The sequence below is a fragment of the Bison bison genome, unplaced genomic scaffold, assembly GCF_000754665.1.
Source record: "Bison bison bison isolate TAMUID 2011002044 unplaced genomic scaffold, Bison_UMD1.0 scf7180017864472, whole genome shotgun sequence".
Lineage (NCBI taxonomy): Eukaryota > Metazoa > Chordata > Mammalia > Artiodactyla > Bovidae > Bison > Bison bison.
This window is the reverse complement of record NW_011495033.1, coordinates 10587392-10608797: the sequence shown is the minus strand read 5'-3', so window position 1 is coordinate 10608797 and position 21406 is coordinate 10587392. Positions and strand designations below refer to the sequence as shown.

Here is a 21406-nt window from a genome sequence, read left to right as displayed (position 1 = left end):
AGGTTAAATAAATCTGGTTTTCTTCACCGTGGATTGGAAATTGATAATGAGATGATTTGTAACAAATGATTAAATGGCCATCACTTGGGAAGCTCCTCCTCTTCCCCTTCCCACGTTTCAAAAGTTGAAAGGTGCTGGGTGAAGGTGGGAGCGATGTCACTTGCCTCCCAGAGAAGGAAGCTTCAGCCCCACACCCCTCACCCTCCAGCCTCTCTGCAAACAGATGTCAGAGAGGATCCCTCTGCCTACCACCCAGTTGCTCTGAAGGGATGATCACAGCCATTGGGGGGTTAAAAAGAGGCAGTGAACCCCCAGTTAATGAGGAGGAATTCAGCAGGCAGTGTAAGATAAATGGAGCTCTCTCTGCTTCTGCTGGAGTCAGCATGAACTGCGGCCCTGCGGCTTGTTTGTGGCAAATGGAGTGCGCGAAATATCAAAGGGCAGTGATCCAGAAGAAGACCGACTTTGACAAATTTTAAATTGGCCAGAAAGAAAACCAGCAAAAAAAAAAAAGAAGGAAAAAAGAAAAGTAAAGAGAGAGAAAATTATGTAATTCGCAGTGTCCTGCAATTGTGGCGTTGCTGCCTTTGTACGGAATGAGGGGTAAAAACTGCAGCAACGATCGCCGGATGCTGGGAGCAATTATGAGCATCTTAGTGAGATGCTTATCGGTGGCTGAAGCTTTTAGAGCTCTCTCTGTGTACAGTTGCGAGGAACTTGCACTTGAGCTGCAGTTACTTTAATTAAAGTGTATGGGGTTGGTCAGAAGTTAATTATCCTGTTTGGAGAAGAAAGGTGGGGGGGAGGAAAAACCACCTCAACAATTCTGGGTGGCAATAGATTTTAGAAACCTGGCCAATTTCTTGTTGTCTGTGTGCAGATCCTATAAAAGGATCAGGCTGTGCTGGGTGAGAGCTATTGGCAGTTGTTTCCTAACGGCAAACAATGGGACACGAACAGGGTTTATGGTAGCCCGAGTCGCTGTGTACAGCAAACACTCTGGAAAGCCCCATGGGCAGAGGAGCCTGGAGGGCTGCGTTCGTGGGGTTGCCCAGAGTCGGATGCGACTGAGCACACACGCTCGTGCATGGCTCAGGGCTCCAGAGTGAGGACAGGCACACACCCAGCAGCTTCTGTGTCTCTCGATGGGGCGGGTGTAGAGGGCTCACCAATGGCACTTCACTAATTAAACTGTTACTTGGAACATAAAGAGCTAGCACCTCTTGTTCTACGTCTTCCATTCACTGGATTTCACTACCTTTTAAAGACAATCTCTCTGTTCCTTTAGAAAAAAACAAAATCAAACCAAACCAACAAACAAAAGAACCTCAAGTCATGATCTTTTACTAACACAGCAAAGGTCTCAGTGGGAGACCTGGGCAGAAAATCAGTGTTTTAAGAGACTCGGAAACTCTTTCAGGCTCTGGACTCAACACAGGGCTCCCACAGTGTAGTCCAGTGTTCCAATCGCAAGAGCCTTCCAAAAGCCCCGGAAACAAGTGAGCAACCCGGTAAAAGCTGGATGCGCGGAGCACAGATGCTCCCGGGGCACTGCGGCCTGGCCTCTTCTGTACATGCACAGTGCGCGCTCTCTGCTTCCACTTCTCCAGCTCGGGATGGCCCTAGCGTGCCGCTGGGCAAGGCTGTGGCTTTCCCATCCCATGACACGGACTCTTACATCCCTCAGCAATGAGGCGGGCTCGTCCAGAGAGACGAGCAGGAACAGGATACTTAGGCTGACCATGCTTTCTGCCTGGCCGGCCTGCCCCCAACAGCAGTGTACCACTAACCGTTCTGGACAAGGACATCCACAAGCCTAGAAAGGTGGGCTGCTTGAACTGTAAGGAAATATCAGAAGGAAAATCGGGTGACTTTTGCCTGTTTAGGGCCCACTTCCCCTCCTATTACACACACTGTTTCATTCTACCAAGGTTCTTACCATAGAGAGGACAGTAAATAAAGATTATCATGAATTTGATCAAATGCTTCAGTACCTCTTCCCCTGGCCTATGAATGCACTCATTACAAATCAGCTGAACGGCTCATTGACTTGCCAGGAGGACAAGCAGACATACCCAATCGCTCAGCCAAGTGGATGTAGACTGGGTCCACCCGACGCATGGTTTTCACCAGATCCTTTCTGCGGAATTTGATTTCGACTGTTCCTTCCGGCTCCAGAACGGATCCCCTGGATCAGAGAGAAAAGAAGGGAGACAAAACAGAAATAGAGACACTTTAATGAAAGGAGACAACACAGAGAGAGGCCGGTTACTGTCTGTGGACCAGGAAATAGCTTCGCTATGGTTCTGCCCACCCACGGTTCACACAAGTAACCCCGGAGGGGAAGAGCAGGCACCAGAGAGTCTAAGTGGGCTGCGAGAGAGGCCTGGCAGAAAGCAAATAAATTCATTCTCATTATGACATCAGTCTACTTCCATCTCAAAGGGAGAAGATACAGGTTCCACCATCTACAGGTGAGAAGGGTGAAAGAAGTCACATTTTCCAGAAAAAGAAAAAAAAAAAGTGTTGATGTAGGTGCAGTGACAGTTGGACAATCTCCATCATGCATGCTGTGCAACGAGGGGAGTGGGTGCCGACCAGTCCCACGCACGCACGGCAGCCTGCTGTTTGCACTCGGGCTTACAGGGCCAGGCCAAGCTGGGGAGGAAACGGTCAGCCTGCCGCCATGGAAATGACAGGCTGAGGGGCTTCAGGGTCACTTCCAGTACATACTGATGACGTTCTATTACCAGGAAGTTCACCCTAAACACCTTTCTTTTAAAAAAACCTTCTACACGTTAAAAAAATAATATACATATGTATATTGTTTTACATATATATAATTTTTGACGTGTAGAAGGTTTTATTAAAAAAAAAAAAAGAATATATATATATATACACACACACACACAGTGACTTCCTAGGTGGCGCCTGTGGTAAAGAATCTGCCGATGCAGCAATGCAAGAGACGTGGGTTCGATGCCTGGGTGGGGAACATCCCCTGGAGTAGAAAGTGGCACCCCACGCCACTCTTCTTGCCTGGAAAATTCCATGGACAGAGGAGCCTGGCAGGCTACAGTCCATGGGGTCGAAAGAGTCAGACACGACTGAGCGACTAACACATTCACCGGTTGATATGTGTATGTGTATATGTGTATAGCCTGGTATCAGATCAGAGGCTAAGCTGGGACTTAAAGGTCAGTCCTTAAGTATAGAACGTTAGCACAGCGATTTGACAATAAAACCACTGGATTCTCTTAAGCAGCTATTGAAATAAGAGGCTGAAATTTGGGGGAAAGGGGAGACGTAGGTGCTCTAACAAAATGACTGGATATAGGGACTGGCGTGGAAAATGTCAAGGAAATATGATGTAAAATTATGAAAAGGCTGAAAACAGATCATGAAAGGAAGTTGGATTTGGTCCATTTTGTTTCAGGCGCCGATGCCTAACAGAAGCTTGGGGTTTTCACTGCAGTTCTCTGCGAGCTGCGAACACTGCTGTCCAAGCCTCGAGGGAGGCACTGCCCTGGGGGAGAAGCTTGGGTTGGAACCACAGAACGTGGGTGCCGTGAAGCACCTCAATGGTCATCCAGTTCATCCCACAGACAAGGGGAAGCAGCTCAGGGAGAGTGAGAACCGCTCCGATTTCCCTCTAGCCTGCGGCAGGGTCTGGTGAAGACTCCAGGACTCCAGACTAACAGCTCAGTGCTTCTGCCCCACCTCGCTGTAAGCCACCTCTGCCACACACCTAAGAAGGAGATAGTGAGGGACTTCCCTGGCGGTCCAGTGGTTGAGATTTCTCCTTCCAATGCAGGGAGTGTGGGTTCGATTCCTAGTCGGGGAGCTAGGATTCCACACGCCTCATGGCCAAAAAACCAAAACATGAAATAGAAGCAATACTGTCACAAATTCAAAGGAGACTTTAAAAATGGTCCATATTAAGAAAAAAAATCTTAAAAAAAGAGACACTGAATAGGTCGATGTGAACAACCAATAGGAGACAGTCTCTCAAGTTGGAGGGCCCGGATGGAGGATTTCACGGTAAAAGAATCGAGGGTGGGGGATCACATGGGAAAGTCTGACTCCAGCCTGGCTCCCTTCTCGTGCTGGCGGATGCTACCTAGAAAGCCTAGCTTTGTGACCCTGGAGCCCTCTGGGGACAGTCTGAGTCAGATAAAGGCCCCTCGGTTAGACAGGCTCTCCGGAGGACACCCGACAGCGGGAGGCTCCCCAGGGGCAGCGAGAGGAAGCAAGGAAGGAGCACTACCTGCTCTCGCGGTCCGCATACATCTCCATGTGCCGCGGGTTGATGGTGGGGTCAATCACCACCCAGGAGCCGCCTCGGAGCTCGGCCTGAGGCGGGATGTAGACCATCACGGGCTGCGAGCACTCCCGTAAGCCGTCCACGATGTAAGCGCCGAACTTCAGCACCTGGTCGTACATATCTGGGGAGAAAGAGACAAATCAAAGACCATGAAGCGGTGCTTCCAAACACTGCTCCCGTCACGGTACACGGAGAAATAAGGCACTCGTGGCCAGAGGTGACAGGTCTGCGGTGCAGCCACCCCAGGTCCTGGAGACTAAAGCGGCCAGTGTCCCCAGCTGTGTCCTGTTTAAGACCCCAGGCGATCTTCCAAAGCACGCCAGCTGTGCACTGTCTGGGTGTCCCTGGTGGTCTACGGGTTAAGAATCCGCCTGCCCATGCAGGGGGACACAGGTTCGACCCCTGGTCCAGGAGGATTCCATATGCGCAGGGCAACTATGCCCGTGTGCCGCAACTGCTAAGCCTGTGCTCCACAACAAGAGAAGTTACCGCAACAAGAAGCCCAAGCAACACAACGAAGAGGAGCCCCTGCTGGCCGCGGCCAGAGAAAGCCTGCGCAGTGACGGAGACCCAGCACAGCCAAAACGAAAACAAATACATCTTAAAAAAAAAAAAGGTGCACTGTCTTTCGTGAGATACAGGGTGCAGGCCCTGTGGGCTGCATCTCCATTTTACATCTCCCCTGAATTTCTGTACTCAGGTCTCACCGCATTAATTCACACTCGCTCTACCAGTGTTGAGTATTTTTCATGTCAATATGTGATCTCTCTCACTACATTAAGTTTTCTGAAGGAACTATTCAGCTCTTTTCAATTCTTCTCATGATACTTAGCATATGATAAGCCCTCCGAATGCACAGCTAATGAAACTGGATCCTTCAAATATTTTATCTCCAAAAAACTGCATCTTCCATCTTTGCATCCCCAGGGTCCTGGCCAGTGCCTGGAACATAGTGCTCAGTAAGTGTGTGCTGAATAAATGAACGAGTACATGCATGCTTTGCAAAAAACACAGTGAGAAAGAAAAAATTATCAGCTGCATTTTTATCAGGGTATCAATGAGAGAAAAAATTTTAAATGCATATGTATTTATTGGAAATATCACACAACCACAGGAAAAGAGGAACCACCTCTTTATTCTGCAAAAGAGCATGTGCTGTAACACCCCTCACCCCCACCCCCCCACCCAGCCAAGGCCAGAAGCAGCCTGAAGAAAAGGGACCCCTGGTGTGAAAATAGAGGCAGTCCTTGGAAAGCAGGATCCGGGATCTGTTATTTATTTCCCAATAATTTATGGCTTTTCCCCATTTCCTAGCTCACTGAAGTCTAAACACTGCTAAAGTTTTAGGTTTATGATTCCAGATGTTTAATGAGTATTTCAGTGGAACCACAATGGATCCTTTGAAACACCAAATAGCAGGTTCAACTGAGTTCAAACTTTCCTATCAAAGAGAGGATCTCAATTTGGAATAAATCAGTCTGGAAAGCCAAAGCAAAGAAGGATTTTTTTCAGGAACTTAAGAGCAGACCAAAGAGAAATTGCTTTCATTGTAGTTACTGGCAAATTAAACTGCTACCTTCTCCAAAGTAAAAACGGCCTTCTCTCTATATGAATCATCAGTGAGCACGAGGGACCTGTGGAGGGAAGTGCGCCTCTCTCCACTGCTCCAACCTGGCTGGCTGGTCTGTGAAGGAATCCCCCCAGTTCAGAAATTGCCCCAGGAAAAACTCCCCATTCTGTGTGGAATGTGAATGGTCATACACTCTGTATATATGATCAGAACAAAGACATTTATTCCTTTGGGAGGAAAGCAAAGATCCAAAAAATTTACTGCTAATTACACAACTGCTGTATGAAGAGCAGGGAATAAAGGACTTTAAGCGCTTTACGCTAATTCCGTGGTTATGAAAATAATTGCTCAGTTCAAATTATTTTAACTAAATTAATTCTTTAGTGGATATTTCAACCAGAGCTACATAATAAAATAATTGTGTAATTAGCAGTACATTTTTCAGCGCTGCCAAGAGTATAGTCTCAGAAACTGAGTAACAGAAAGGAGTGGCCCTCAGTGGTATCACACGCGGAGAAGAAATGGGAAGCGGAGATAAAATGACCAAGTGGAACAAAAGGAAATGGCACAAAACAATCGTTCCATGTGAAAAACAAAAAGTAAGTTAAGAGGTAAATGACTGCGTTTCCAGCCTCTTCGCTCACTTCTGTTGGGTTTGGGTGTTTTAAGTCTTCACTGAATTTGGTACAATATCGCTTCTGTTGTTTATGTTCTGGTTTTTGGCCTGTGAGGCATATGGGATATTAGTTTCACAAACAGGGATCAAACCTGCATCCTTTTGCATGGGAAAGCAAACTATTAACCACTGGCCTGCTAGAGAAGTTGGCTCTGTTAAAGATGTGTCTATATCGAAATCCAGCTCTGTACTGTGATGAACAGATCCGGCTCCCAAAAAAGGAGAGGACTTTATTCAAAATCTACTTCCCGTGTATAATTTAAAAAACCTTGATTTTGCGCATAAGCAAATTGTTTGGGATAAAGCTGAGTATGCGTGCATTTTATTTTTGGGAAATGGACTTTGGTCCCTCTTTTTATCTTCACACTAGCTTACTGTATACCAGGAAGCATGACTGCATGTACACACACGTATGAACCAGGAGCATGACTGCATGTACACACACGTATGAATCAGGAGCATGACTGCAAGTACACACACGTATGAATCAGGAGCATGACTGCAAGTACACACACGTATGAATCAATCATCAGGAAACTCTGCTTCTTCTTGAACCCAAGTGACAGGTGAGTAAACTGAGCTTAAGCAAGTAAGAGGCAGAGTTGAGACTCTGAACCCAGATCTTTCTGGCTCTTGTAAGTCCACATTCTACTACTACATTCTTTTTTTTTTTTTTAAAGAGTTTTTAAAAAGATTTTTTGATGTGGACTATTTTTTGAGTCTTTAATGAATGTGTTACAATATTGCTTCTATTTTATGTTTTGGTTTTTTGGCCACGAGGCATGTAGGACCTTAGCTTCCCAACCAGGGATAGAACCCACACCGCCTGCTTTGGGAGACGAAGTCTTAACCAATGGACCACCGGGGAAGTCCCTTTACTGCTACATTCTTAGCCCACCACTGTTAATTCAAGAAAAGAGCATGAAACCAAAATAATCTGCTGTCCTGGATCTGCTGCAACAGCTGAGTCAAATGAAAGCCTGAAGAGAGACATGAATAAATGAGTATTTCTGAATTTTGCCTGGACTTTCGATTCTGTTCGGAGATAGCAGAACTTGTACTAGCAGCTTTGTGCTGGGCTTGGATCTGACTGCCAAACAATTATCTTCAGGCCTCCAAGACCGTGAGCAGAAAAGAAGCATCAAGCTTCACTGAACCTGACAAGTTTGGGACGGAAAACAATGCCCCCATCTAACCTGGACCATCAACAGCCCCCTCAACCCCCACCCCCGCCAATCCAAACCATCAAAACACGCAGAAAGCAACAAAGGCTGTTAGAATATAATAAACACACGCACAAACTCTACACACAACATGCTTGTACTGGGTCCCAGCTGCCCCAAACCAGACATTTCTGTAAGGCAGGTTGAAGCGCTTAGCAACGATCTGAATCACATTTGTTTGAAATCCCTTCATATTTCAGAGGCAGAGCAAAAGCACAGCCAGAAGCAGCAGGGGAAGGGGATCCCCAAGGGTTTCGGCTAGACATCAGTCTGGGGAACTGCAAAGCGATGCATATGCTGACTGTCAACTCTCGGAGCTGAGAAAAGCAACGGGAATGGAAAATACTGATAGGTTCCTCCTCGGAGAGGCGGGAGCCTGTGGATTTCTAAGTGTTCTGGGCAAAACCCATCTGCATCAATGGTGATCACGCAGCCTTCCCAGGGTGTTCTCGGCACCCCGGCACCAACCCTGTCTGGGGCCTTCATTGTGACCCAACGGGGATACTCCTCGGTGGCCACATGTACCAAACAAGAGAGGAGGGTGGGAGGGTGCTTCCGCAGCGCCCCACTCTTTCAAAACCGAGACAGATCTCATTGGCTTGGGGCGAGATTATCTTAGGAGCTGAAGGTAAACGTCAGGCATACATGGGCTACAGACACATCACGTCTCTTATGAGTTCATTATGGCTGGCTGACGTGGTATTTCAACATCCAAGTAATCAGAGACTTTAAAATAGACTTTCATTCCAGTTAAAGTTTTCAATAAATGTGTTTTTTTTTATTGTTATTTATAACCTGTCCTGGGAAAAAATAATAAGTATAACATGAAAAGCCGACTGAGAGTGACCCTGTAGCACCAGCAGTGAGGCAGCTTAATATCACTGGGATTTGCATCCTATCAAGCTATTCATGCTGAGGCTGGGACCCTAGTGCTAATTTCTAGTAAATTTCACGCTTGATGTCTCCCTGTTGTGGGTCATTGCCGGTTCGTCTAAATAAACTGCTTCCAAATGGCTCTTCCATCTAAATATTCAGCCAGTTTTTATAATTTAATTTTGCATTATGCTGAATAGCCTTCCGGCCAGATAGAGCTCATTGGGAGAAAAAGCACCAATACCATCTTGACATGCTTTTATTTATTTATTTATATTTTTACTGCTCGAATTAGACCTCCTAGGCCGACTAGTAAAGAGTTTTTTTTTCCCCCCTCCACTAATGTCAATTTTCAGCATAGCAAGAGCTGTCTCTAATCTTTTCCTACTCATTACACACAATTTTGGAGTCATTTTACCCACAGTGCAGTCGGCTCCTGGCTGTGTGTTTGTGTGCACTCAGGGATGGCATAATTGTTTATTTTCCCTCCCTGCATAATCCCCAGCCAGTATTGAAACCCAAACTGCAAACATCTCCCCAAGGGATATGGAATGACTCTCAGCTTTGGTCCCTTTACATGAGATAATATGTAGGAAACATCCTGACCTGTATGTAAATATGAGGGGGGAGGCTGTTCCTCCCCTCCCACTGCCACATTCCTCTCTATCTTCCCCAAAGCTTATTTGTCTTAAGCGATGTGTAAATGAATGCAGCAGCACCACAAATTCAGACAACACAGCTGATCTTGTTCCATATCAGGCTAATAATTCATTTTTGATTAGGGATGGGGGTGGGGATGGGGAGGTTCTATTTAATGGGTATAGAGTTTTATGTCAGGGATGATGAAAAAGTTTGGGGCATAGAGAAGAGTGATGGTTACACAACATTGCAAGTGTATTTAATGCTGACAAATTATACATTTACAAATGGTTAATATGACAAACATTATGTTATGTATATTTTACAATAAAAAAACTGTAACTCATTTTCTGAGTTCTTGCAGTTTCTTGTCACAATCATCCCAAAGCAGAGGGGAGGTAGGTGGACAATTATACTTTCTCAGGAACCCAGATGTTCTATTCTTGGGATAGTATAGGAGGTCTTGTTCTGGCTCGTGGCTCTAAACTGTGTTGCAGGAAGTAAAATGGATCTGTGTTCTCATTTCTTAGCTAAACGATCTTGGGAAATTTACTTAACCTAAAGTCTCAATTTATGTAAATTGTGGATAATAATATAACTCACCCCTTAGAGGGGCTTGTTGTGACGATTACGTAAGATAATGCATGTAAAATGGTGAGTGCGGTTTCTGGTGAAAAGAGCTCAATGAATCTTAATTGTTGTTGCTCTTATGGTTACAGGGCGAGCAGCCAATCTGGGGCAGAGCCAAATGTGCAGGAGAATTAAGCTTCCCCTACAAGCAGCACATCGCAAACTTCTGAGCCCTAAATTTGTTGGGACAGAGTAGCTAGGCTGACTTACTCCTAAGTAATGTCAGGGTGAGTGAATTTTTCATGGTTTCCTAGAAAAGAGGTAGCTAAGGAGGAATAGCATTTGTATTCTCTTCCAAGTCTTGAAGTTTTTTTTTTTTTCTTTTGCTCAGTCATGTCCAACTCTTTGCGAACCCATGGACTGAAGTCTGCCAGGGTCCTTTGTCCACGGGATTTTCCAGGCAAGAATACTGGAATGGGTTGCCATTTCCCTATCCAGGGGATCTTCCCAACCCAGGGATCAAACCTGCATCTTTTGTGTCTCCTGCACTGGCAGGCGGGTTCTTTACCACTAGTGCTACCTGGGAAGCGACTTTTAATGTAAATCTTACAGCCAAGGGGCCTGGGATCAAGGGAAATCTGATGAATCTCAAACATACATACAGGAAAGGGATTCAGAGACTTCCCTGGCAGTCCAATGGCTAGGACCCTGGGCTTCCAAAGCAGGGGGGCATGGATTTGATCCCTAGTCAGGGGACTGAGATCCCACATGCCATGGGGCATGGCCATAGAAATGAAAACAAACAAAAAAATAAACGAAAGGGATTTCAGCTACCTCCCCACCCCCACCCCCCTATACAGCATCATTCTCCTTTGAACACTGCGATATTTTATTTATACATCATGGGTTTAACTTTCTGCACAGGACATTTTTCTTGACTCCTGCAGGCAATGACTTTCCTGACTTATTTTTGTTTTCTCTGAAGCAGCATAGCTAGCTCCCTGCACGTAGGAACTCAATAAAAACGTGTACGATTGACTTGTTTAACCTAGACTCTCAGTATCTCATGGTGGTTCCACTGATTTATTATCTTGGTCAAAAAATAATTCACCTTGAATAGGAATGTATGCAAACACTAACTTGCATGTATAGTCCAAGTCTCCCCAAACAAAGTGCAAGATGGGGCAGTTCTCCGGTAAACGTGGACAAAGGGGGCCTTTTCTACTAAAATAAAACAAAACAAAAAAACCCCACAAAAATTGCCCTGGCTGTCTACATTTGGGTAGGGAGGCTGGCCATCTGTGCAGGGGTTTTCCTGGCTGAGGAAGGGAAAGATGTTGGCAGAAGGCTCTCACTCCCTCCACACACAGCTGATGATCTGAAAGAGGATAACTTCTCCGGGCTTTTCTTCCCTCAAAGGCAAGAGATGCTCCTGCCCCAAGCTACTCTGGGTGCTTTATTGAGTTCGTTCCCTCACATATTCTCTGCCTTCCCTTGGATCACGCTATTCACTTCACAGGATCGACTCCCCCCTCCCTCTCCTCCCCTAATCCACTCTTGAGCTCGCCCTGAGTCAGTCCTCTCTGGCTTCCACACAGCCGTGAACCTCTAGCCACTGGAGACAAAGCTTCGCGACGCTGGGAGGGAGAGTACGTTTGCCAGAATCGTCCATGGTGGCCCCGCACACAGGAGTCTCGGTAATCGCAATTCGGGCACGAAGCAGGGCCTTCCTAATCATGGTCTAATGCGCTGGAGTCACAGGCCCGCGGCTGCTGTCAGATCATCATAAAACACAGCACAGATTGCCACCGACAACACCCTCTGGTATCGAATTTGTTCATTTTCTCCTGATGAGGGCTAATTTCAGTATCTATCTTAGTCGGGGTAGAGCATTAAAGAGTAACACCAACAAAGAGAATGGCCACAAAAGAGGCATAAGGACTTAGCACGACTCAGGACCATCAGAAAGTCCACTGCTCACTAAACCTCCAACGGCGGTTCACCTAGATAACCCTAGTAGATGGTTCTGAAACTTTGTATGGAGCAGTTAAAAATGAATTTTCCCATTCAAGTTACAACTCGGAAGGTATCTCAGAGCGTAACCCCCCAAGGAGAAGGCAGTGGCACCCCACTCCAGTACTCTTGCCTGAAAAATCCCATGGACAGAGGAGCCTGGTAGGCTATAGTCCATCGGGTCACGAAGAGTCGGACACGACTGAGCGAATTCACTTTCACTTTTCACTTTCATGCATTGGAGAAGGAAATGGCAACCCACTCCAGTGTTCTTGCCTGGAGAATCCCAGGGACAGAGGAGCCTGGTGGGCTGCCGTCTATGGGGTCAAACAGAGTTGGACACGACTGAAGCGACGCAGCAGCAGCAGCAACCCCCCAAAGCCTAGGGTGATGTGCTCAGGACACCCGGAAGCTCTGTGTGATATGAACACTTGCCACCTCTGCTGCAGGGTTCAGGGGCACTGGTCCCACCCTCCAGCCCAGGGCCGGACCAGTCACCTTTCATCCCACCGGAGAAGCCTCTCCAGTTGGCAAAGACCATCAGAGGCAGCCCTTCACGGTTGAAGTCCTTAATGGCCTGATACGTCTTAAACGCGGAGTCTGGGAACCAAACCTGGCCAGCCTGCTGGATAATCTGTTGGGAAAAGCCAAAGAGAAAGACACAAATAATGACACAGCTTGAAGGGGGAATCTCTTCAAGAAGGTGAGGTTTTACTGTTAAAAACTAGAAAAAAAAAAATTAAACCAAAGTTGTTCATCAAGATCAGCATCCTTCAAATAAAAAAGAAGAAAGGATCCTGGCTCTTGGACTTTGTTAAATATGCCTCTTTTTCAGCCTTGATTCCACCACAGCCCTTAGCCCCAAGGGGGGAACCTTACTGCTTCCAAGGGAAGGACGGGACCTGAGGCATTCTTGATCAATGCTTCCTAGGGCCACCTGAGGTGACCTGACTATACAACCCCAGCAAGCCCCCTTAGTCTCCACGTGCGGCCACCTCTGTGCCTGGTGCAGCTTCCCTCCTCCGCTTAGTCAGCGGCACCCACGGGCCCCCACTGCATAACCCCTAGGGAGGCTGTGAAAACCTAATCCAGACTGCGGCATTCACGTCTGGCGTTGAGGGCAGGCACCCTTATCAGTTCCAGAAGCAGCTCTGCCACGCATGTGCTTGGAGAACCCAGGACCAGTGAGCCCGCAGCATCACCTCAGCCGTCTTCCGGCAAGACCACGTTTTCCACAAAAGGAGACTTTTTTCTAGCATCCGTAAGACCACTGTAAAGACCTAAGAATTTAGCTTGTGGTGGATTCCGAGTCATCTTAAAAGTAAGCACGTGATGGTCTAGACTCATTCAAGGCTGCTGACTGTCCTGCCTGTAAAACTGGTGGTTCGCAATGCTCCCAGTATATCCACGGCTCCTCAGCGGGGAAAAGAGAGCCCCAGGCATGGGCACTCAGGGTACTAGAGGTGACCTACCTTGGCTTCAGAATCCAGGTTTGCAGGATCAGCCGGGATGCTCAGCTCCACTGTTCGGGTTTCTACGGCAACTACTCCCACGGGTATTCCTCCTAGCCTGATAAAAAACGAGCCGTGTGAGGGCCTGGTGGATGTCATCGTTACAGCTAGTCAATTATTTTCCAATCCTACGTCAACACCTTGGTGGAGGGGGAAGTGGAGACAAATGTAGAGTCGGGGGAAATCGGACTCTTCCTGGGGTAAAATATTACTTTACAGATTTGGTAAATACGGTAAATTGGAAGGAAAGCACCCTCAGAGTCACGCCTGTTCCCCAGCACAGGACAGATTTAAACCAAGGCTTGTACCAGGGAAGCCCCTTCATTAAGACTCAACAGCCTAGTACGTGTATGAGATCTTGTGCACGTGGGCATGTGTGCACACATGTGCACGCACACACACACATTTTCAATCACTGTAATAGGTGAAATTGCTCAGTTCACAGCAGGTCTTTGGTAAAGATGGAGGGGAATGGTTGGACAGGTGGTGGTAACCTGAAACTCCACTGTAACAGAGCTGTCGTTGTCTATGGACTACTAATAACGGGGTTCCAGGTAAGACGTGACGGGAGAGTAGGTCTCACCATCGGGCATATGGATGGGGAGTCTGCAGGCATGTTGTAGGATGATGAAAGATATACACCAAATGTCGGGAGGTGGTTAAACAAGCCCTCAACTTCCTCTTCCATTGGAAAAGAGCGAGGGGCCAGGGATAACCTTCAGAAGTAACCTTGGTGGAACAGGTGATCTATATTGGAAGGATATATTTAATCTCCATGCTCTGTTAATTAAAAAAAAGTTCTTCAGGGGCTCAAAGCCCCTGCACCTGTACTTCGTGACACCCTCCCACACGTGGTCCTCATAAAGATTTCCTAGTAAAAATCAGGAAGGCAGAGAGAAAGTGGGTGAGTGCGAGCAAGTCTGCAAGGTACAGGGTGAGTCCTCACTCTGGAAAAAGTGATTCAATCTTCACCTTCTGAGCTGCATTCCTTGGGGTTGGGGCTGGAGCGGGTTATAGTCTCTCATTCCCCACGGCATCTCCATAACAAAGTTTTTTCCGTGGAGGATGCTCTTTGGTTGTCACACTGGCTATTGGAGATGGATTCCTGTCATCACAAGACGCCTGACAGGGGCCAGAGTGGGGACCACCCACCCCCTTGTCACTTGCCTGCACTGAATCAGAACCAAAAGCCCTCTAGACAACCAGACAACGAGCGGCAGGTACACAGGAGGGTTCAGAAATATTTCTGTTCACAATGATTAACAATCCAACTGGAAACTTGTAATTGCAAAAGCCACCCTAAATCGGTAACTTATAACTTATATATTAGGGCCCATGTGACCTAATAAAGAACATCTTTATCCGAGTATTACAGTTATTTATTGAACTTGAAAACAGCTCAGAACAACTTCTGTTTTCTATTATACTTCATATAAATTTTATCAGGCTAGCACATGAAGATGCTACATCTTGTTTTATAGTGTGTCCCTGGACAAGGTGCCATGGAATAATAAAAGACAATTTACAGCCAATAGCACACATATTCCAAACATACATACCAAAGATGAGTTTTGGCAGCACTTACAGTAACAATCCCAGAAGAATACATTTATATTTATTTCTCGAAATGCCATTGCTTTAGAAAGAAGCTGGCTCCATTTGTGTTTTATATACTTGTGAGCATGTGTGTGTGGTTTGGAGTGAGAAGCCCAGAACTCATCAGATGGAAAGAAAGAGAGTCAGGGTGAGTGTTGCAATAAACAATGGCAGAGCTAACCGAAGCCAAGCTTGACTGATCTTGCTCGTGGAACAAGCCCTGTTCTTCCCATCGTAAGTGGGAAGCATTATTCTCTTATTTCCCACGGGAGGATCTTAAAGACATTAACAAAGGTTTGGTTTATCTGAGGCTTAAAATCAGGCATGTTTTTTACGGAGGGGAAAACTGAAGCAGAGTATAGTTGAGAGATGCTTTCTCAAAAAGTTGGTCCCAGTGTCCTTCAAAGACTCCCTATAGCAAACCAATAGGTCCCAAGTAGGGGGGCTCTCTCCCCAGTGGGACTTCTCTAGACACAAAGAATAATCCTCCTTGGGACTTGGAAGCCCGTGGTGAGGCAGAAGCCTGGGATGCCAGAAAAAAATGGGAACTAGTCCCTGGGAGCCGTGGCTTGGGCCAACTCCAGGCTGACTCTTATTCAGACCCACAGGGGAAGAGCCCGTCTGTGGGATTTGCCATCTGATGGCCCCTTGTCACTGGCAGCACGAGGTCTGCTGACCGGCTGGGCGGAAACAACCATAAAGCCTAGAATTATTTTCAAGGCTGGAATCTAAATCTCCCCCCGACGTGGCATGCTTGAGAATCTGGAGCAGGTGCCACTTTTCACCAAGATAAGGGAAACTGATTGCCCCCGAGAGGCAGGTGAGCTCCAGATGTGGGTCCCCAGGGCGGCATGTCTCCGTGGCGCGGGGCCAGATTAAGATCAGCCTTGGCAGGTGCTCGTTACAGCAAGCGGCGCAGATTATTCCGTGCAGGGCTCGCTGTTGAGTGAAGCGCTTCTTAGAGTGGGTATTAAAATTTAATAGAAACTTCGATTCCCCACTTGAAAAATAGAGGTATTCCTGCAAACTATTCCAGCTTATTTTACTCCTGTTTCAGGTCAACTCTTTTTTTTTTTTTTTGTAATTCAAATCTGATGATAAGCCAGTCTAGTGCATTTGTTACTAGAATAATCTCGATGCCCTGAAGGAACTTCTTCCGGTTACACCGATCTTTCAGGGGGGTCACATAGAGAAGTAGATGAGTCTGATTCACTGGGAACCTACTTTGAAAAGAAAATGTTTTTTGAAGGTCATAGTGGGGGGTGTCTCTGGTGAGCTATGGCTATTGTGGTTGGGCTTTACGGCCCCAGAGAGCTTTGCTTGTGGCATTATGAAAAGGAAATGTCGTCAAAACCAGACTTCAGATTAAACGCGTCGCTGGAGTTACATGCTGAATGACCACTGGAAACCAGGGCTCCAGTCAGGCAGCCTCAGGCATGACTACAATCCAGTACTCTTAGAAAATTTAGCCAAAGAGAGCATTGATGGTAAAAACCTATATAGCCCTTTGCTATTGCTGCTGTTGTTCAGTCACTAACTCCTGTCCAGCTTTCTGCAACCCCATGGACAGTAGCTCACCAGGCTCCTCGGTCCTTCACTACGTTCTGGAGTGTGCTCAAATTCATGTCCACTGAGTCGGTGATGCTATCTAACCACCTCATCTCGTTGCTTCCAAAACAAAAGGGGTCTTACCTGGCTCTGCCAACCACCACAGTCTGTGCCCACGGTTGCATGATCTCTGAGAAAGAGCCATAGTCAAAAAATCCACTCAACCACTGACCTTTCTGGGCTACAGAAGGGAAAGCAAGGAAACAGAAAATAAAGATGATCAGTTCATTCAAAATACACCAGAACTGGCGAATGGAAGGGTGGATCTGAGGGGTTATTTGGGGGCGTCTGTTGTTGTTTTTAAACATATTATAGTAGATGGAAACATTAGGCAGCTCAACGTTCATCTGCCTTCAGACCTCATCTCCTATTTCATTTGCTAGTCTGAATAAAAAGAATCATTTATCAGCGAAAGCATCATTTATTGTTAAACGATGGGGTTCAGCTAGCAGAGTTTGCGTGCTTTTAAATAAATAACCTGGCATCTTTCGCAAAACACCACAAACATTTGTCAAAAGGCAGCCGAGTCATTAAAGATGTTTTCAAAATGTCTATCTCTACTTCAAAACTTAGCTTACAATTTTGACTCCACTGATTTCCTTTTGTTTGCTGTTGTTATATCATTATAGCACAAACTGTATTCGTGTAATAGTCATGCTCTGCATTTGAAGGGGGGAAATAGGATTAAATTATTACAGGTAATATTTTAAAATTTGATTCCACTGATTTTCTTTCAGTGGAAATATGAAGATAGGGAAATGATACGTATCAATATTAATGATCAGATGAGGACCCCAATTTGGGGAAGAGCTTCTCTGCTAGAAAAGATACACTTGCTTTATTTACCGCTGACCAGGACAGTCCTACTAAAAGAAAGGGCCATGCCCATATACTCTTAAAAGGTATCAGAAACAGGAGGGTCTGATTCTACACTTAATGGCATTACCCTCCCTTGTGCACGGGATTTCCTTCACTGGCAAGACAGTGACTGTCAACATCTTACTTTAAGAGAAACAACTTCTGTTCCACAGGTCTCCATGTTTGACCAAGGCCCCATCAAAGCCTCTGCAAACAGCTGTTTCCTAGCTGCCCTCTCAGCTCATCATTTCTCAGTGAGTCTTCTAATTTGAACGTGGCCCTCCGCCCCCTAAAAACCCAAGTCCAAAACCAATTAAAAGTGGAGATCCGAGCAAGCTAACCTCTGCTGACTTAAACAGGATGGAGAGTGTTTTATCAAGACTAAACTTGTAATTACTGTGTTCTACATCCCTTGCCTCTATGGCCCCCATGTAAAATGTGATCATCCATTTCAAAATTATCTCTCTATCGTGAGCCCAAAGCTGATCGTTTAGATTCTGGACTCGTGTTGGGCGTCAGTTTGAAGAATATCGTGGCACTATCTCCTCTAATAAATGACTTTAACTTTTCACCTAGAAGATATCTGCTTTAACTTATCACAGGGAATCATCTGCTTTCTTTAACGCTTCCACTAAATTAAAATCTGAAGTCACTCGATTTGGGAGCGAGTGTTAGCTGCACAGAGACAGCAGGATGAATTGCTAGGGAGTTGATGAAAAAATATTATCCCCAAACTAGAAAACTTAGTTTATCACAAATTCATTTGATTCTGCGGTTCTCATTAATAATAGCCAGGATAATGCCCCTCTACACATGCACACACACCTGTTCAACTCCTGAAAAAGGGTTCAGGATGAGGGTTCTAAACCAAACTTCTAAGTGCCTCAGGTTATCGAAGTTTTGTTAAAAAATAATTTTATCCATTTATTTATTTTTGGCTGTGCTGGGTCTTCACTGCTGTGTGGGCTGCTCTCTTGTTGCAGAGCATGCGCTCTAGGACATGTGGGCTCGTTAGCTGCCGCTCCCTGGGCTCTATCTAGAGCACAGGCTCAACAGTTGTGGTGCATGGGCCTGGTTGCTCTGAGGCATGTGGGATCATTCCAGACCAGGGATTGAACCCATGTCCCCTGCAGTGGAAGGTGGATTCTTTACCACTGAGCCACCAGGGAAGCCCAAGATACTGAAATTTTAACTTGTATGCTTGGATCATTTTATGGTTCTTACTTCAATAATAATGATTTGGAACTACAGAATTCATTTCAAAGTGGAAATATTTTTTCTTTAAAACCCCTCCTGCCTAATATGTTGGTTGATGGAGGGGAGTCATTGGAGGGCTACAGGTATTATAGGTGGGCTTTACTGGGCCCCCTCAAACAGCAGGTCATGTTCAGTTCATCAGTAGAACTTAGAAGCCACTTAACATGGCTCTAAATTATTCCTAGGAGAACACTCACTAGGTCTTGTTCTGATTTCTCCCAGAAAAGTCCTGCATTTTATGACGGATAAGATATCTTAGGCTCATGGCTCTTATTATAAGTTTTGGTATAAAAACGAGAGGTAGGGCAAAGATTACTATGATGATTCTTCTATGTCAGAAAAACTATTTAATTTTATTAAGATTAGCAAGAAAGGGCATTGATGACAACAGGTAAGGTTTTAAATTAAAGTCAACCCTGCTGCTGCTGCTGCTGCTGAGTCGCTTCAGTCGTGTCCGACTCTGTGCGACCCCACGGATGGCAGCCCAACAGGCTCCCCTGTCCCTGGGATTCTCCAGGCAAGAACACTGGAGTGGGGTGCCATTGCCTTCTCCAAAAGCCAACCCTACTCTGGTGATTTTTCTGTCTATAGTTAGGTTTCCGAATTAAGCCAAACTCCTAAGTATTACCTGTGTGACCTTGCCCAAATCACTTAACTTCTCTGAGCTTGTAAAACGGTCATCTCATTTTATCTCTGAGAAACAGAAAGTCCAAATAAGATAGTGTATATGGAAGTGCTTTACAGTCCCACCTAGCTTTTCCGGGGGTGCCCACATAGGATTACTAAGCTTTCCTTAGGAAGAATTATTTTTTTCTTTTTTAACTCTTTGGCTGCACAACATGGCATGGCGGATCTTAGTTCACCAACCAGGGATCCAACTCACGCGCCCTGCACTGGAAGCGCAAAGCCTTAACCACGGGACTGCCGGGGAAGTCCCTGAATACCTCTTTCTCTTTCAGCAAAGTCACAATGACTTTTAAATTTAAGGAATTATCTTCTGCATTCCATTCTTTAAAATATAGCCCTTTGTAGGGGGGTGGGGGAGGGAACAGTTGAAAGAAACATGCAAAAAAGAACATTTTCCCAAAAAGCCTAAAAAGGTAGATTCAAAATGTAGCAGGAGGATTTGGGGCTTCACGAAAGAACTTCCTGCTAAATAAGGTTTGTTAAAATCGCCAAGAGGGCTAGCAAACGGGAATGTACATTTGCCTTCAGTGGAGTGACCTCTTTTTTCCCCTGTTGTTGCTTTTTAAGCTTGGTATAAAATAAGCCCCAAAACAGAGGGATATATTAGATAAATATAGAGGAAGGGCTTGTTCTAACTCAATATAGCTATCAAATTAAAAGTTCTGTCCTCCAACCAGGGAAAGACAGTAACTTCCCAGGTGGCACAGTGGGTATGAAGCCACCTGCTGATGCAGGGGACCTGGGTTCAATCCCTGGTCTGGGAAGATCCCCCACGCTGCGGAGCAACTAAACCCACGTACCATAACTAACAGAGTCCACTTACCGCAACGAGCGATCCCACGCGCCGCAACGAGGACCCGACAGAGCCGAATAAAGAAATACAGCTTCAAAAACGACCACAGAATAAATAAAACGTCTCTGTTTACACAGGCTAGATGCTCGAAGATTCTGGTCCTATCACTCTTTGACTTTATGGGTTATATTTAACTGTTTTAAAGTTTTTTGAGACCATTAAGTAATAAGGGCTCCAATAACAGAATAAAGAGAAGAAACGCACTAATGACTACAGTGCTTAGAACTGACTCAAGAGCTGATTTCATTCATTTTTCATTTGTTCTTGACGGATTTTCTACCTTTTTCTTCAGAGAGCTGTTGTTTTTCCAGATTTCCCTCATTCCCAGGTACTTCCGGGGCTCTGTTTTCTTTGTCACATGCTATTGTGCAGGAATTGGTTAGTGACGGAAGGGAACACTGAAAGCGTGAGGGCCAGGGTGCCACGGACCCTCTAAAATACACATACTTGGGTGAGGCCGGCCTGCCAGCATCCACCGAGGGTCATACGGCGCCTTCGTGGGCACAAACTCGATGACTCTGTCTATTGGATCCTTGGAATTCAGGAGAGGAACTGAACTGTATACACTCTAGAAGGCGATGGGAGGGAAAGAGCACAGCGGTCAGTGAACAACTCGTAACTCAGCAACAGTGACAGACAAAAAGAGCAGGACCCACATACGGAAGCACACCCGTTAGTCTCATCCATCAGCTGGAAGGGACCCCAATCGAGAGCCAGGCCCTGAGAAACAGGTACAGCTCGCAAGTCTCACGTGGAAGCCTGGTAGAAAGTGGGGCGATTGGACTCTTGACTTCAGTGCGCCCAGGCTCTCTGGGAAGTCCCCTAGAGGGGTGGACACCGATGACAAAGGGGAAAGCCCCACAATGAGAATGAAGCCTTAAGAAGCTAGGGTCTGAGCCCAGACAGGACTCAAGGCTTCCCTGGCTGGATATCATCAGAAGGGGGCCTGACCCCTGAAATCCAAAGGTGTTTTTAAAGAAAGGTAGGAGGCAAAAGATGGCTTTAAGAAAAAAAAAAAAAAAAGAAATCAACAGCTTCTAGAGAATATTCTGTAAGAAAAAAATCCTTCTCCCATAAAGGAGTCCCACATGCTGAGGCAGTGAGCTGTGGTGAAAAGGCCGGGTTCTCCGGGCCTTTCGGTGCTGGCA

The 21406-nt window shown here is 46.0% G+C and overlaps 1 protein-coding gene across 1 annotated transcript in view; it reads right to left on the bottom strand.

The window, feature by feature from the left end:
* The window catches only part of ACACA (acetyl-CoA carboxylase alpha), a 288539-nt gene that overhangs the window by 22868 nt on the left and 244265 nt on the right, over positions 1-21406 (bottom strand). The window contains 7 exon segments of the mRNA XM_010861548.1: positions 1352-1362; positions 2072-2188; positions 4268-4445; positions 12387-12522; positions 13361-13457; positions 16688-16784; positions 20706-20826. Coding sequence (XP_010859850.1) covers positions 1352-1362; positions 2072-2188; positions 4268-4445; positions 12387-12522; positions 13361-13457; positions 16688-16784; positions 20706-20826 — 757 coding nt within the window.